The sequence below is a fragment of the Oncorhynchus kisutch genome, linkage group LG30 (genome assembly GCF_002021735.2).
Source record: "Oncorhynchus kisutch isolate 150728-3 linkage group LG30, Okis_V2, whole genome shotgun sequence".
NCBI lineage: Eukaryota > Metazoa > Chordata > Actinopteri > Salmoniformes > Salmonidae > Oncorhynchus > Oncorhynchus kisutch.
In genome coordinates this window covers 26290431-26307625 of record NC_034203.2, presented here as the reverse complement: position 1 = coordinate 26307625, position 17195 = coordinate 26290431, and the positions used below count along the sequence as shown (strand labels likewise).

The window sequence follows — 17195 nt, the reverse complement described above, 5'->3', positions numbered from 1 at the left end:
CCACAGTTGATTTCTTCAAACCAAGCTGCTTACCTATTGCAGATTCAGTCTTCCCAGCCTGGTGCAAGTCTACAATTTTGTTTCTGGTGTCCTTTGACAGCTCTTTGGTCTTGGCCATAGTGGAGTTTGGAGTGTGACTGCTTGAGGTTGTGGACGGGTGTCTTTTATACTGATAACAAGTTCAAACAGGTGCCATTAATACAGGTAACGAGTGGAGGACAGAGGAGCCTCTTAAAGAAGAAGTTACAGGTCTGTGAGAGGCAGAAATCTTGCTTGTTTGTAGGTGACCAAATATTTATTTTCCACCATAATTTGGTGGAAAAAATCCTTTAAAAATCCTACAGGCTCTCTCATCTTTTTAAGTGGGAGAACTTGCACAATTGGTGGCTGACTAAATACTTTTTTGCCCCACTGTATATAAGTGGTTCAGCTGTGAAATCAGCTGCCACTTACAATTTTTTTTTTTTATACAAATAAAAATCAGGGGTCAAGAATTAAGACCTGCAGGCTCTCTCTGATCTAAGGATTTCACGGCTTTATGTACCTTCTGCACTGAGAATGGCATCCACAGGGTTGTACAGACAGAGTACACTGAATCAAACAGCCTACCTGATGATACAAAAAGTGCTCATTGAAACAATTCACAATTTCAGTTGTCATATACAGCAACAGAGTCACAATACACATGACGGTAATTCATTAACATTACTTTGACCAGACAGACTTAATAGCCTTCCAAAAAATTCAGGCTATCAGTGATAAGACAGATTTGGCCTTCCTGAGAAGAGATGAACACTTGTTTCATATCTACCTAAAACGAAGCCAATCAGCATCAGAACATGATTTCCTTGCCTTAGCTCAGGCTAGATTTATATTCACGAATACTATTAAACAGCTCAGAAGAAAACCATTGATTATCGCGCCCTTTATCTCAGAACCTGTGGAATGGGGTGTTTGTTTACTATTTGAAAAAAAACAAAGAATTTCCTGGCAGATTCCACATCAGGAATAAGCACAATTTTTGCTCCAGTCAAAATAAAACAAAATCATGAAGAAAGCCTGCTCATTAAAAATCTTCTCTTACGAATTAAGCATGGGTTTGTTTTAGGAACCTTCGTATTGTTAACAGCAACAGCACACATGGTCACTTAAATCATTACAGAAAACACCAACCGCAGAATATTTACGTGAAACGTATGTCAATATCAAATCAGGATCGATTTCTCTGGACATTTGAGATTTGGGCGGGTGGGTGAGTTAATCAACTGGGTAAGATTCATAGAATAACAATACATTTTAAAATACATCAGACACCAGTTGATAACACCAAATCAAGATCATTTCACTGTAAAGAGGTTTAGACTTAAGGTGCATCAGAGAAGAAAATGCATCACAGAGAGCAGAGGTGGGTCTATAACAGCCAATCGCAGTTATGGAGAGATCCTTTGAAACCTCAAGATTCAAAGCAAGAAATTCCAACTGTTTACAAATAGTTTCAAATAGCCACACTTACAAGGAATTTAGTCTTTACATATATAGCCACACCCACCTTTCTTAAATCCATCAGTGCGATACACATTGTAACCATTTATACAAATAGCCTTATCAAGAACAGACTTGCTGAGACAGGTTTCAGAAAATAAAATGACAATAGCATCAGTTGATTTAGCCTAAATCCTAACTCCCAATGTTCGACAACAGGCTGTGTACATTTCAAATGAAGAATACCAAGACCAGATCTAGATATAAAATCAGAGGGGGTTTGGAGACATTGCATTTCAGGGCCAGATTGCAAGTTACCTAATATCAACAAAATAAGAATAACTAGGCACCTCTTTAATAACCTTGCACTGCTTCTCTGTAAGAGACTTACTGCAAGTGAATTCTACAAGTGAGTTTTCAGACAATACAGTCGTTTAAAACCATTAGACTTAGTAACAAGTTCGTACTGTTCACATCATGACACAAACACATAGGCACTTGAATGAGTGGACCGAGTGAAAAAGAGAGTTCGTGCACACACAATGTCTAATGGAGGGGAAAGCACATTGTTGATGGGTGAGTACATCTGACAACGTTCATTTTCTCTAGAGTTCAGTAAAGTCAATGCACAAAGCAATACCATAAATTGTCATTTTTCTCTGAGAGATGTAAGAAAGAGAGGCCAAGGAAAGAGGAGAGAGGGACTGACTGTATGCATGTATGCTGACCACACCACTTACGTGCGCATGTTGATTTTGTCCACCCACAGATCCGCAGGTTGAAATATCAAAACAAACTCTGGACCAACTATATTAATTTGGGAACATTAAAAAAAGCATTAAACATGTATGGAAATGTAGCTAGCTAGCTGTTGCTAGATCATTTGCCCTGGGATGGAAACATTGGGTTGTTATCTTACCTGAAATACAACAAGGGCCTCTACTCCAACAATTCATCCAGAGATAAAAGGGTAAACCAAGTCCTTCAGGCTTCTTCTTTGGATTTTATGGCATTTAGCACCCAACTTTAAGATGCATTACCACCACCCACTGGACTGGAGTGTGGCCCTCAGATCATCTTTCAAATCACCCATGTGGGTATATGCTCCTAAAAACCAATGAGGAGATGTGGAGAGGTGGGACTTGCAGTGCATCAAACAGAAGCAATCCTGTTTTAGCGCATGGAACACAGACTCTCGTTGATGGGTGCGATGATTGAATAAGATGTATGTGTAGATGTATTTTTCAGCACACGTGACGCGGGCGGTGTGGTCAGCATGTAATCTGTATGGGAGTGTGTGCGCGCGAGTAGATTGGGGGTGGGGTCGATTTGAGAGAACGGGCTGGGGATTGTTGAGCTGCCGCTGACAACCAGGTGGAGAGCAAAAAGGAGCAGCTTGGACGAGACACTCCACAGAGGGAAAGCAGAGGATAGAACCCAGGCCTGCCAGAGAGGGGGTTACTTTGGTAAACAACAAGTAGGGAAGTGCAAATAGTGATTAAAAAAAAATGTTGAGGGGGACCCACGATCTTTACAACAGCAAAACTAAATTTGCACTACACCACATGGAAAGTATAGATTTGCGCCACCATAAATGAATAGGTTATTCGTAGGTTAAAAACTACTAGGCACAGACAAACGACTTGACATGCTGCCATGGGGCGGCGAGAACATTTAGCAATTGTATAACTATACTGAACAAAAATATAAATGCAACATGTAAAATGTTGGTCCCATGTTTCATGAGCTGAAATAAAAATTTAAGGGCCAAGAATTTTTTCATATGCACTAAAAGTATATTTCTCTCAAATTGTGGACAAATTTGTTTACATTCCTGTTAGTGAGCATTTCTCATTTGCCAAGATAATCCATCCACCTAACAGGTGTGGTATATCAAAAAGCAGATTAAACAGCATGATCATTACACAGGTGCACCTTGTGCTGGGGACAATAAAGGCCTCTAAAATGTGCAGTTGTGTCACAACACAATGCCACAGATGCATACTCCCTCCACTGAAGACAATTGGCATGCTGACTGCAGGAATGTCCACCAGAGCAGTTGTCAGAAAATTGAATGTTAATTTCTCTACCATAAGCCTCCTCCAATGTTTTAGATAATTTGGCAGTATGTCCAACCGACCTCATAACCGTAGACCACGTGTAACCACGCCAGCCCAGGATCTCCACATCCTGCTTCTTCACCTGCGGGTTTATCGGAGACCAGCCACCCGGACAGCTGATGAAACTGAGGAGTTTTTCAATCTGTAATAAAGCCTGGGCCTAGCTCCCCAGTGGCTGTGCTTTTGCCCTCCAGGCCCACATATGGCTGTGCCACTGCCCAGTAATGTGAAATCCATAGAAAGGGAGATACCTAGTTAGTTGTAAACTGAATGCATTTAACTGAAATGTGTCTTCCACATTTAACCCAACCCCTCTGAATCAGAAAGGTGCTGAGGGCTGCCATAATCGACATCCACTTTGCCGGTGCCCGGGGAACAGTGGGTTAACTGCCTTGCTCAAGGGCAAAACAACAGATTTTTACCTTGTCAGCTCAGGGATTTGATCCAGCAACCTTTTGGTAACTGGCCCAACACTCTAACCACTAGATTAGGGCCCAATGAATTCATTTCAATTGACAGACTTCCTTATATGAACTAACGCAGTCAAATCTTTGAAATTGTTGCATTTATAGTTTTGTTCAGTATAATTTCATGCACTTCTACTCATTTTGCCATGGGGTGGAGAGAAATTACCCGTTTTTAATATGATCTCTGATGATCACGGAGGGCCTCCCGGTCAGTAATTCTACCATGATTACTACAGGTTTAGATCGCCCCAAAAATACAACATTTTTAAATTGCACCTTGTGTAATCAACTAGTAACAGTAAGTTGAGACCCCGACAGTTGCTAAAAAGTATTACGATGCGGGGGAATTGGGTATACCAATACCAATATGGTACGCTACAATACAAAAAACTCTGTTGGTAAATGGCTGACCCTGGCCTTGACCCCACTCTCAGAGGATTTCTCAGGGGGAGTTTGGAAATGTTTTTTGCATATCTCATTCACACATGCGTATAATACACACTTGTAGATGTGTGAAATAGGAAATAAGCACCCACCAAATGATTACACACACACAGGCTACAGAAGCAGTAATTAAGCCCATAGACAACCAACCTACAGTCTTTGGCCTATAACAGTTCCATAGTGATAATTATATTATATACTGCCCTGATGAGAGCCATGCAATCTGCCACTTCAGCTATCACTAGGCTACTTTCTTACAGTTCAGCTCTAAAAGTGATAACTGATTGCTACATGGGGCTGTAGTTCAGATGTATGAGATGACCTCTAGCTCGGGGACAGGAGACAGTGCGTCAGTCACTACAGTGTCACACCACCACAGCGTTCATAATTCAAATGACATCACTGCAGGAGCTCCACTGGGGTTAAGGTTATATGGTATAGCACAGTGTTTCCAAATCTAGGTCCTGGAGACCTTGAGGGATGCACGATTTGTTTTTTTCTACACAGCAGATTCAAATTATCAAAGACTAATGAGTTGAATATTTAAGTCAGCTGTGTAGCGCTAGGGCAAAAAAACAAAACGTGCACCCTTTCGGGGTGACCAGGACTGAGTTTAGGAAACACTGCTCTAGCAAGATTCATTCAGAACCAAGGCAGACATGAATGCAGTGAAACCAGTAACACAGACCATTACTCAAATGCACTGTCTGACACCTCATAGCCACAATCCTGCCACAGCTCCGTCTAGAAATAGATCAGATTCAATGCTAATTGAATCCAGGTGATGTTTCAAATGACTTCAAATGAAGTCCAATAAGAAAAACAGAATTCACTAACCATTGTCAACTCTGCATTTGAGACAACTGCAGCCAACCACACACTTCCTAGTCTTGTAGACAGGGATGCAAATTGAAAGTGACAGTTTATTTTTCATCTGTGTTTGGTGAAAGATACTCCCATAGCTGCCCGTTAACGTGCCAAACATCCTCGAGACATCCTTCAGAACTCATCATATTGCGTGAGCAGCAGCCAAATGAATAAAAAGTACTTTGCAGCAAAGTTACACTCTTCTTCCAACTCAACAAAAACTCTCAAGAGAAAGCTACAAAGACTTTAAGAATAAGATAAAAGGGCTTTAAACTGTAGGCTACTACATCACTAGTGTTTCTCTACCAGCATGTATTCCCTGATAAACACATATATACTCCTCTGGCCAGTTATCCAGAACCAGAGTGCCAGATTTAGCCTAGTCCTTGAAAGAATATTATTCTGGGTACTGGAAACTGGACCCTCATGTTTCATTACATCCTCATAATCATATTGGCTTCATACAGGGTTAGGGTGGGGTGGGGTAGGTTGGAACAGCACAGCAGGGGACTGAGAATGACCACTTCAGGTGCTACTCAGTTGAAGGAGAGGATTTGGGGTAGTGGAGTCAGGCATTTTGGGGGGGGGGGGGGGGGGGGGGGGGGGGGGGAGCAGGAGCAGGTTCCACACCAGGAACCTGCTCCAAAAATACCTGTCAAACACACAACACAAATATAATTTATCTAAGTCTACAATGCCATGTAGCTATTCTATTGTAGCTGCTGCTACATTGTTTCATACCACTCTTTACCAGAAATAATACATTGTAGATACCTGTTTTTCATGATGCATTTGTTTGACCCACTACACATAGTTTTGCACTATGGGATGTTGTTACAAAGTGTTGCATTGTGAAATGTGTACCTAATGCAACAGAATGAGTCAAGTGAGTAAGTGGTTTAAGCACTTTAACCCTCGCAGGGCTGCCGACCTAGACGGCATTCCAAGCCACATCCTCAGAGCATGCACAGACCAGCTGGCTGGAGTATTTACAGGCATATTCAATCTCACCATATCCCGGTCTGGTGGACATCTTAAAGCAAGTGGGGACAACATTGTTCCTGTCCCCAAGAAAGTGACGGTAACTGAACTAAATGATCATTGTACCGTAGCACTCACTTCTGTCATCATGAAGTGCTTTGAGAGGCTAGTTAAGGACCATGTTACCTCCACCTAACCCACCACCCTAGACCCATCACAATTTGTATATCGCCCCAACAGATCCACGGATGACGCAATCGCCATTGCACTGCCCTATCCCACCTGGACAAGGAAAATACCTATGTAAGAATGCGGTTCATCGACTGCAGCTCAGCCTTCAACACCATAGTGCCCTCTAAACTCAGTGCCCAAGGTCTGAACCCCTGCGCAACTGGGTTCTGGACTTCCTGATGGGCCAACCACAGGTGGTGAAGGTAGGCAACAACACCTCCACCACGCTAATCCTCATCACCAGGGCCACACTGCCTGCCCTCCAGGTCATCTACAGTACCCGGTGTCACAGGAAGGCCAAGAAGATCATCAAGGACCTCAGCCACCCGAGCCACAGCCTGTTCACCCCATTACCATCTAGAAGGCTAAGAGAGTACAGGTGCATCAAAGCTGGGACCAAGAGATTGAGAAACAGCTTCCATCTTCAGGCCATCAGACCCTTAGAGTCACGACTAGCACAGTACCCTGCCCTGAACCTTAGTCACTGTTCTAGCTGGTTACTACTCAGTACTCTGCCCTGCACCTTAGAGACTGCTGCCCAATGTACATAGTAATGGAACACTTCACTTTAATTAATGTTTACAAGCCGTTTTACCCACTTCGTGTATTCTAGTCATGGCTCATATATATACACACACACACACACACACACACACACACACACACACACACACACACACACGAAGGCATTATTGCAGTTGCAGCGAAATGGTTGTTTGTAGCTCCATCTGCAATAACAGCTTCAAATCCGTTAACGCCACCAATACACTTTGATTTACTAATGAAGGCAGTGTACATAATGTGGTAAAGAAGGTAGCCTACAGAGCATAGCCTCCTCGATTACACAGAGCAACGCAGTCAAGCCTCAACTGGAATTGTTGCGCGCCTGTGATTGATGTTTACCAGGATTAAATACGTCAAGACATTTTCACCTCTAGGATATATATTTGCGGAATGGACAAACAAAAACGCATGTGTCCCCCCTATTGAGCGTGCTCAATGAAACCAGCGTTTGTTTGATGGCCAGCAGAGATGAAGCGAGACTGTGCCACAATCAATGACTGTATATATGGGCATAATGCATCCATATGCAGCAAGACTACTCACCGTCCGGGGTTTCGTTCCCGCGACTGCAGTTGCTGCAAATGTGTTTGATCTCTTTTCCGATGTGACAGTGTATCATGAAGGGCATATTGCTATTCTGGTGATGCTGGTGGTTGGTTTGCTGATGCTTGGTTTGTTGCCCTTTCTTATTGTTGTTGAGAGACATCATTCTGACCAGGTAAAATGCCTTCTTCGGTTTCTCTACCGCCACGGGCATATTGTTTTCCATGTAGCCCGTGTTGTTGAACCAACTCCCATGCATGGTGGTGGGCGCAGTATCCGCAGCCATGGGGTAGTTGCCCGATTTGAACATGGATAGACGAAAATGAATTTGCGTCTAAACGCAAGGCATACGGGGAAGGGGTTTTAAACGAACGGCTCCCTAAACGAACGGCTCCCCGATTCCTACCTGACCTCAACCAATCGCAACGCTTTCGATCTTGAGCGCTTCCTTAAACCCCTTCTTCTCTTCTATCAACGACGACAGATATAATATTGTAAATTCCAAACCTGGACCTGAATTCCGATCTCGCTCACTCACACCGGGCTGCCTCCGGAATGCCAAGGGCAGAATTCAAAACCACGGATATTATTATACTATGATGTAGACCATTGCTGCTATAGGCTACTTTACAGCTTGTCCCAAAATAATGACTGATAGTGAAATAGAGTGAGTGAATTGCTGTGCCTGTCTCTCCCTCAATACCCATCCTCGTCTGCAAAACTAATCCGCAAGTGAGCATATGATTGGCTACCTACCCAGTGCGCACCCCTGCAGTAATATAGTCTACAGACAGAAAGAAAGTAACGGGTTTGAACCAAATTATAGGCTCCAACTATAGGCCTACATGATAGTTTGGATAGAGAGCTTCTCATACTTGATTGGACAGGCATACTTGATTGGACAGGCAATTATACTCCAATTGAACACAATTCACTGCTGATCTTGTTATGATAGTGTTAAATATTCATCCTAAGAGACAGTATAATAAAATGTGCCGTTATAGCAAAACACACACATACACACACACACACTGCCGGAGAGGAGAGATATTAAAATGTTTGTGTATGAAGCAAAATGATCTTGTCATTTTAGAAGAAATTTAATTAGTAGCCTCCTTACTTTAATTAATGTATCTATCTGCCATTGTGCCAACTATCCTTGTAATATACATTGATAGATAGTCATTAGCCCTAAAGTTCCTGGCAAGAATATTCAATAGGCCTATAGCGCATCGTTTTTAGCAATAAACTAGTCACCAGCTACTGTCTCTTCATGGATTTGGGCTACATCACACATGTCCTTCAATGAACATATATTCAGTGGTGTAAAATACTTAAGTAAAAATACTTAAGTATTAATTAAGTAGTTTTTTGGTGTATCTGTACTTTACTATTAATATTTTTGACAACATTTACTTTTACTTCACTACATTCCGAAAGAAAATAATGTACTTTTTACTCAATACATTTTACTTGACACCCAAAAGTACTCAATATGGAAATGGTCCAATTCACGGAAATATCAAGAGAACACGTGGTCATCCCTACTGTCTCTGATCTGTCAGACTCACTAAACACAAATGCATCATTTGTAAATGATGTTGGAGTGTGCCCCTGGCTATCTGTACATTTTCAAAACAAGAAAATGGTGCGGTCTGCTTTGCTAAATATAAGGAATTTTAAATGATTTCTACTTTTAGTTTAACTTTTGATACTTAAGTATATTTTCACAATTATTAGACTCCTTGAAAGGAGGTGGAGAGCCATGGTATATGCCAGAGGAGGCTGGTGAGTGGAGGACGGCTCATAAAAATGAATGGAATGGAGTGAATGGAATGGTATCAAACACATAGAAAACAAGGTGTTTGATGTGTTTGAGACCAATCCATTAATTTAGTTCCAGCCATTACTATGAGACTGTCCTTCCCATTTGAAGTGCTGCCCAATGCTCGAAAGGGGGACAAGTCAAGAAAGTAAATCATGATACAAGTCATGGGAGGGAGGGGGGTGCACAGTGATGGGATCTATTATACCATAACAAGTGCACTATACCAACGCGTCATGACGTTTTTTCAAATCCTGAAGGAGGAGATAGATCTTGTCCTCTGATATATTAATCTAGACTTGCAACAGGAGAGTTGGGTATAGCCTGTTGTGCGTTATGGCCAACGCTGCCACCCCATAGCCATGCAGTCCCTTCCCCTTGCACTCTGCATCTCGATACTCAATACTCGATACTCAATTTAAACTCCAGAAGTTAAATGAGGCAGTAATAAGGCTGCAGCTTTAATATAGGGAAGATATCTAAAGGTCTCCATGGTGTTTTCAATCATGTTTCAGGGTGAAAATTGATGTCCCTCTCAATGAACTGTGTATTATTCCAGTGACATCAACGCCCCTATCTGAAATGAGGGACAAAGGCACCTGATTTTCCAACTGCTGCCACAGGTCAATGTGGTGGAGTCAATGCCCTTGGCCATTTTTCGATTACAGAATTTCACCATGTGCTATTCCCACCACCCTTCAGTAAGTTTCTCTATACTCCCAGACTCTTGTCAGATAGTATTTATGGAGTTCCAGGTGTGAACAGGGAGTACAGGAGGGGACTAAGCACACACCCCTGTGGGGCCCCTGTGTTGAGGGTCAGAGTGGCGTAGGTGATGTTGCTTATCCTCACCACCTGGGGTCGGCCCGTCAGGAATTCCAGGATCCAGTTGCAGAGGGAGGTGTTCAGATCCAGAGTCCTAAGCTTGGTGATGAGCTTTGAGGGGACAATGGTGTTGACTGCTAAGCTGTAGTCAATGAACAGCATTCTCTTATTCCTTTTATCTAGGTGGGTGAGGGCAGTGTGGAGAGCAATTGAGATTGCGTCATCTATGGATCTGTTGGGGTGGTGTGCAAATTGGAGTGGGTCTAGGGTGTCTGGGATGGTGGAGTTAATGTGTGCAATAACCAGCCCCTGTGGGGATCACAGACTGGAACAGGGAGAGGTTGAAAATTACTCTGAATTTGCCTGCCGGCTGTTCTGCACATGATCTGAGAAGGCACCCTGGAATACCATCGGGCCTCACGGCCTTGCGGGTGTTGACCTGATTAAAGGCCTTTCTCACGTCGGCCTCGGAGAGCGAGATCACCCAATCCTCTGGCTCGGTGACGGCCCTCACACCCGGCACAATGTTGTTGTCAAACGTGCATAAAATGCATTGAGTTCATCTGGTAGAGAGGCATCGTTGGGCAGATCAAGGTTGGCTCTTCTTTTGTAATCTGTAATGAACTGTAGCCCTGGCCACATGCGTCGGAGCCTGTGTATTATGATTCAACCTGTATTGTCCTTTTGCTCATTTGATGACTCTGTGGAGGTCATAGTGGGACTTGTACTTATTCCTGTCCTCAGCCGTAGCCTCCGTGTTGTCTACATACCATAGCTCTGTGTGCAATAGTTCAGTTTAGTTTAGCGCCAACCTCACTGCTTACAGGAATCATTGAAGTGAGACACCAGCCCTCACATAAATAGAGAGATGAAGTACACAGACATATAGGCCTTGCATTGTTGGGTTTTGAGTTTGCAAGAATGGCATTTCACTGTACTTATGCATGTGACGTTAAAAACGTTCAACTTGAACCTTGAAGCAGCACAGTGTTTAAAGCTGCATGACCCTATCAGTGTGTCTCTCTATGCAGCTCCAGTGTTAGCTGTTGGCCCACATGACGCATGACAGCATTCTTATGTAACAACAAGCTGTGGATAGGGCCCAATCACATAACTTGGGCTCATTCATGGGAAAACAAACCAAGGATGTTTTGTATTCATTTTTGTCTCGGAGCAAGGTAGTTTATTTTTAGCTACAAGTAGTGTTTCTTGAAGGAAAAAAAAACTTTTAGGCAGAGATTTTTGAAGTGACTTTGCTTAGAGCTATTTTTATACTTTAGATGTAAAAGGCTGTAGACAAGGCCCATACTGTGGAAATGCATTTGGTCACTTATTCACTCTACAGCAGGGCAGGCACTACACCAACACTGCCACAGCCTTAAATAACCTACACCAGCATTCAAACCTATGTTCATCAAGTACAGTATTTTGATTAGTAGATTATTTTTAAATGATTTAGCTTGTTTGATAAAGTTTTGCATTTACAACATAAGTAGAGTATGACACTATGATTGCTCTTTTAGTTTATTTTGCACATTGTCTGTGTATTTTAGTTTCTGACTAAACTGGATATTGTTTGTGCTTTATGCAGTACTACTGCTACCATGTCTCACCTCATTAATCCGTTATTTTCTTTGATGTAATAATGTAAATGAGTCTAACCAGCCTCTCCAGTTTCCCTAGACCGATGTTTCTGTCCACAGCACGCTACCCTCCAAAAAACCCTGTATTAGAAAACATACTGTTCTGTATAGTCGGTTTGTACAAGTGGATTGGAATAGTCACTCATCCAGACAGAGAAGTACATAAATTGATCTGTTAGAGCTAATACCTAGGCCGAGACAGTACACTGTACACGCTCTGGAGAGTCCTGCTCCTGTGTTATGAGTGAGGGCGTGGCTAGGGCATGAGTCTTGCGCTGACACAAACAACCACCATGTTCGAATTCTCCCTCCACCTCGCCTCAGTTTCTCCTGTTCCATTTCCTTGTCCCACTTCGCTCTCTCTCTCTCACTCCCTCCCTCCCTTTCTTTCACTCTCTCTCTTTCTACCCCCCTCTACCTCCCTTTCTATCGCTCCCTCTCCCTCTCCCTCTCCTTATCCCTCTCCTTCTCCCTCTCGCGCGCGCACACACACACACACACACACACACACACACACACACACACACACACACACACACACACACACACACACACACACACACACACACACACAGGTCATTCACATCTGCTGTATTCCCTCCCCATAAATTTTAAAGGAAATCACATTTAAATGATAAAAGCATGATGACTTTTTTCTCTCTCCTCTTGGCGTGTTGAATTGTTATGCAATTATAATCTGGGAGGGACCTAATTTTCCTCCATTTAGTTACACAGTTCTTGGCTCCACCCTGAAAACTAAGCTCAATCTAACCTAATCGCTTATGTAAAGTCTGACTGAGACGCTATGAAAGAAAAGATAAACGAGGCCCGTTGAGTCTCTGGCTTCAGCTCCCCGTTTCTTATATATCTGTGTGTACACACATCACGTGAATTCTCTCTCTCTCACACACACACACACACACACACACACACACACACACACACACACACACACACACACACACACACACACACACACACACACACACACACACACACACACTATATATATATTCTGAGGTGGTGATTCAGCTAGCTCAGAGTTTGTATTGGGGAGGACTGAGAGACCATCACCCCAGAGGTATTAGACTGTATCACTAGCTATGTTAACAATATGACCCTGTAGGGGAAAACCTTGACGACATTGCAGCTATGGTAACATAAATCCCATCCCAAGAGAGAAACATGAAGTTAAATGATAGCCAACAGACACAAGTTCATGCTCCAGGAGAGTGCACTGCCACTACCCAGATCCAGCAAACTGCACCGCCATGCCCAGATACAGTAAAAATACAGCAAAATGGCTGAAATACATGTTTTCATAAAATCCAGCTGGTGTAAACTTTCACTTAAATGATACAGTTCGAACATTGGCAATGTGGAAAGCGTTCCACCTTGTGTCCATTATGTGAAAATGCTACAGTGGAAAGATGATAAAGATGACTTGGTATTTGTGGCTTTATAATGCTGCCACCTAGTGGTTACTCAGTTCACATCAGTCCTACTCGTTTCACAGACCTCATTCGGGTCAGGAGTATCATAAAATACATTTTATTGTATCTCATACCTTTATATTGTTTCTAGTGCACCACATACCGTCATACTGTATGCTGTCCCAGGGACATCGAACCTTCCTTTGTATTTTTACAACAGGCCTACTCTGTACCTTAAGTGTACCTTAAGTGTCAGAAATGGGTAGAGTATTAACATACTGAACCTCTCTGTGGCAGCAATACACCATTATATTCCAGAGTTTATAAGGTGGTTCAAGGGAATAGTGGAAAGTAAATATCTATACAATGGTAACTAGCCCCCGTGAAAATCGAATAAACATAATAAAAAAATCCACATTCAAATCCGGGGCAGCAGGGTAGCCTAGTGGTTAGAGCGTTAGAGCGTTGGACTAGTAACCGGAAGGTTGTGAGTTCAAACCCCCGAGCTGACAAGGTACAAATCTGTCATTCTGCCCCTGAACAGGCAGTTAACCCACTGTTCCCAGGCCGTCATTGAAAATAAGAATGTGTTCTTAACTGACTTGCCTGGTTAAATAAAGGTAAAATAAATAAAAAAATAAAAATCTGTCTGTTTACGCTGGATATATCTTCCATGGGATATGTCTCAATCCAGCACATCTGCCGATGGCGGCCTTCCGCATCTGCGGTGGAAGGTGGCCGAGCTACAGCAGTGTTTGACAGACCAGGAGACATCCTGAAAATCAGTCTCCTCGCAAAAGCATCTGTAGCATCTGAAGCGTTTGGCCTACAAAACTAAGATGAAAAGATGAGACTACCAGAAACAATGGTGTTTTCCCTTTTGCTCTACGACCCCCACAAGCGTCACGGGGCTCATCTGAAGTCAGTACCGCCCATCCCCCAAAATCTGTAGCGTCCCAACCGTTTGGACTACACACTAATAATATGACATATCTATGGAAAGGTGAGACTCTCACGAACATGTACATATTGGTTGTTTTGCTCTAAGACGCCCACAAGCCTCACAATACTGGTCTGAAGGTTGCCCGGTAACAGTTTTAAAAATGAATGGAAGTATACACTGAGTGTACAAAACACTTTCCTAATATTGAGTTGCACCCACTTTTTCCCTCAGAACATCCTTAATTCGTTGGGGACATGGACTACAAGGTGTCGAAAGTGTTCCACAGGGATGCTGGCCCATGTTGACTCCAATGCGTCCCACAGTTGTGTAAAGTTGTCTGGATGTCATTTGATTGTTGGACCAGTCTCGATACACATGGGAAACTGTTGAATGTGAAAAACACAGCAGCATTACAGTTCTTAGCACACTTACACCGGCGCGCCTGGCACCTACTACCGTACCCTGTTCAAAGGCACTAAATGGCACGTATACACAATCCATGTGTCTATTGTCTCAAGGCTTAACAATCCTTCTTAAACCTTTCTCCTCTCCTTTATCTACACTGACTGAAGTGGATTTAACAAGAGTCATCCATAAGGGTTGGATTCACCTGGATTCACCTGGATGGTCTATGTCATGAAAAGAGCAGCCTAATGTTTTGTAAACTCAGTTTAGTGCCCCAGGAAATTGGTTAAATATGGGTAAAAAAAAACAATTAAAAATCTATCTCTCAGATATAGGACAGACACTATAACCGTTTTTTCCATGTATGAATCTGTTACTCAATGCGTTTCTATGGGATAATAGCAGTAAGGCCAAATTCAATGTTTCACCAAATAATTGTTTTATAAATTATACCTAAAGGGGTTCTAAAATTAAAAATCAAATAGCTAAATGATCTTTGGTATGACCATCTTAAAACAATTCCACATGCTAGCGAAACTACCTCTTCCTTCCTTCATACTGGACACAGAGACATCAACATTTTATCCATGAGTTCATCTGACTCTGGGGAAGTAGATAAAGGGCTCCACTGCCAAAATCCCCAAGAATCCCTTTAGGGATTTTAAAGGACCTCCCAGAGGAAGTTTATGCCACTATTTCGATGTAATTTCCTGTCCTGGGATGAAATGCACATTTAGGTTCTACCTCCGAAGAATGACCAAGCCAATTCATGAATTGGTTGTGGGAATATACATGTGGAGTTGATAAACATCAACAAATAGGGAACTGACAGCTGTCATGCTAACCTTATCTAACCTTATCTATGTACTGTATATATACTGAACAAAAAATAAATGCAACATGCAACAATTTCAGCAATTGTACTGAGTTACAGTTCATAGAAGGACATCTATGGATTTCACATGAATGAGCAGAAGCGCCGCCACTGGGGAGCCTGGCCCAGCCAGTCAGAATTCGTTTTCCCTCACAAAATGGCTTTATTACAGACAGAAATACTCTTCAGTTTCAGCTGTCAGGGTTTCAGGTCTCAGACGATCCTGCAGGTGAAGAATCCGGATGTGGAGGTCCTGGGCTGTCGTGGTTACATGTGGCTATGAAGCCAGTTGGACGTACTGCCAAACTCGGCTTATGGTAGAGAAATTAATATTCAATTCTCTAGCAACAGCTCTGCTGGACATTCATGCAGTCAGCATGCCAATTGCACGCTCCCTCAAAACTTGAGACAGCTGTGGCATTGTGCTGTGTGACAAAACTGCACATTTTAAAGTGGTCTTTTATTGTCCCCAGTACAAGGTGCACCTGTGTAATGATCATGCTGTTTAATCAGCTTCTTGATATGCCACCCTTGTTAGGTAGATGGATTATCTTGGCAAAGGGGAAAAGCTCCCTAACAGGGATGTAAACAAATTTGTGCACAACATTTGAGATAAGTAAGCTTTTCGTGCGTATCAGACGTGTGATTTTTTTTGTATTTCAGCTCCTGAAACATGGATAGTATAGCTAGCTAGCTATCTTGCTAACCTTATCTAGCTAGCTTATGTTATCTGTGTTGCGGTTTTTGTTTTACTACACCTTATTCAAAAGATTAGCCAGTTGCCTCTACGGCCGATTCTGGAGCTGGATTTGTCATAAGCATTGATTTAGGGAAAACTTTGCCACAGATGGCCTTTGACTTCTTTGACTTTGCCATTTATTGTTATTAAATTGCGGCCATGAATCCGCCATAGAAATAGTTGGAAAGAATAAGATGAAGCTCTGGTAATATGGATAACTATTGAAAGATAGCTGATATGCGTTTTCCTTCATTGTAATGGACACGGTGCGACCTTTGGTAGGCTGGTGGCAGGCTTCGGCTGCGATACAGCAAAGCCAAGTCAGCCCATGCTCATGGTTCTCACAGGGGAAGTGAAATGATAGGCTACAATGATCATTCATGCCACAAATTACATGCAACTTTAAGTTCCTTGAATTGTCTTTCACTGGGGTCTTTTCATTATCTGGATAGACACTTGTGGTTTCAATCTTACATTACACCAATCAAAGCATTGGAGCGTGTAGTGAAGAAAAACTTTAGTGGTCAAAACCATTCATCTTGTGGCGAGTGGGTTTGCAAAATGCTATCATACCATGCAATTATACCATTTATAAAATGGCCATATATATACATACAGTGCCTTGCGAAAGTATTCGGCCCCCTTGAACTTTGCGACCTTTTGCCACATTTCAGGCAACCAAAATTGAACTTTTTGGCAACAATGCAAAACGTTATGTTTGGCGTAAAAGCAACACAGCTCATCACCCTGAACACATCATCCCCAATGTCAAACATGGTGGTGGCAGCATCATGGTTTGGGCCTGCTTT

At 42.5% G+C, this 17195-nt stretch overlaps 1 protein-coding gene across 4 annotated transcripts in view; it reads right to left on the bottom strand.

The window, feature by feature from the left end:
* The window catches only part of LOC109874468 (phosphatase and actin regulator 1), a 93557-nt gene that overhangs the window by 53703 nt on the left and 22659 nt on the right, over nt 1-17195 (bottom strand). Inside the window, exon 1 of one of the 4 annotated variants that reach the window (XM_031810656.1) lies at nt 7700-8501. The exons of 2 other annotated variants lie outside the window; for them this stretch is intronic. In XM_031810656.1, the coding sequence (XP_031666516.1) occupies nt 7700-8009 (310 nt within the window). In that variant the 5' untranslated portion in view covers nt 8010-8501. Of the gene's footprint in view, nt 1-7699; nt 8502-17195 lie in introns of those variants that run through there. One more of the 4 variants, XM_020466362.2, reaches the window with a different exon arrangement.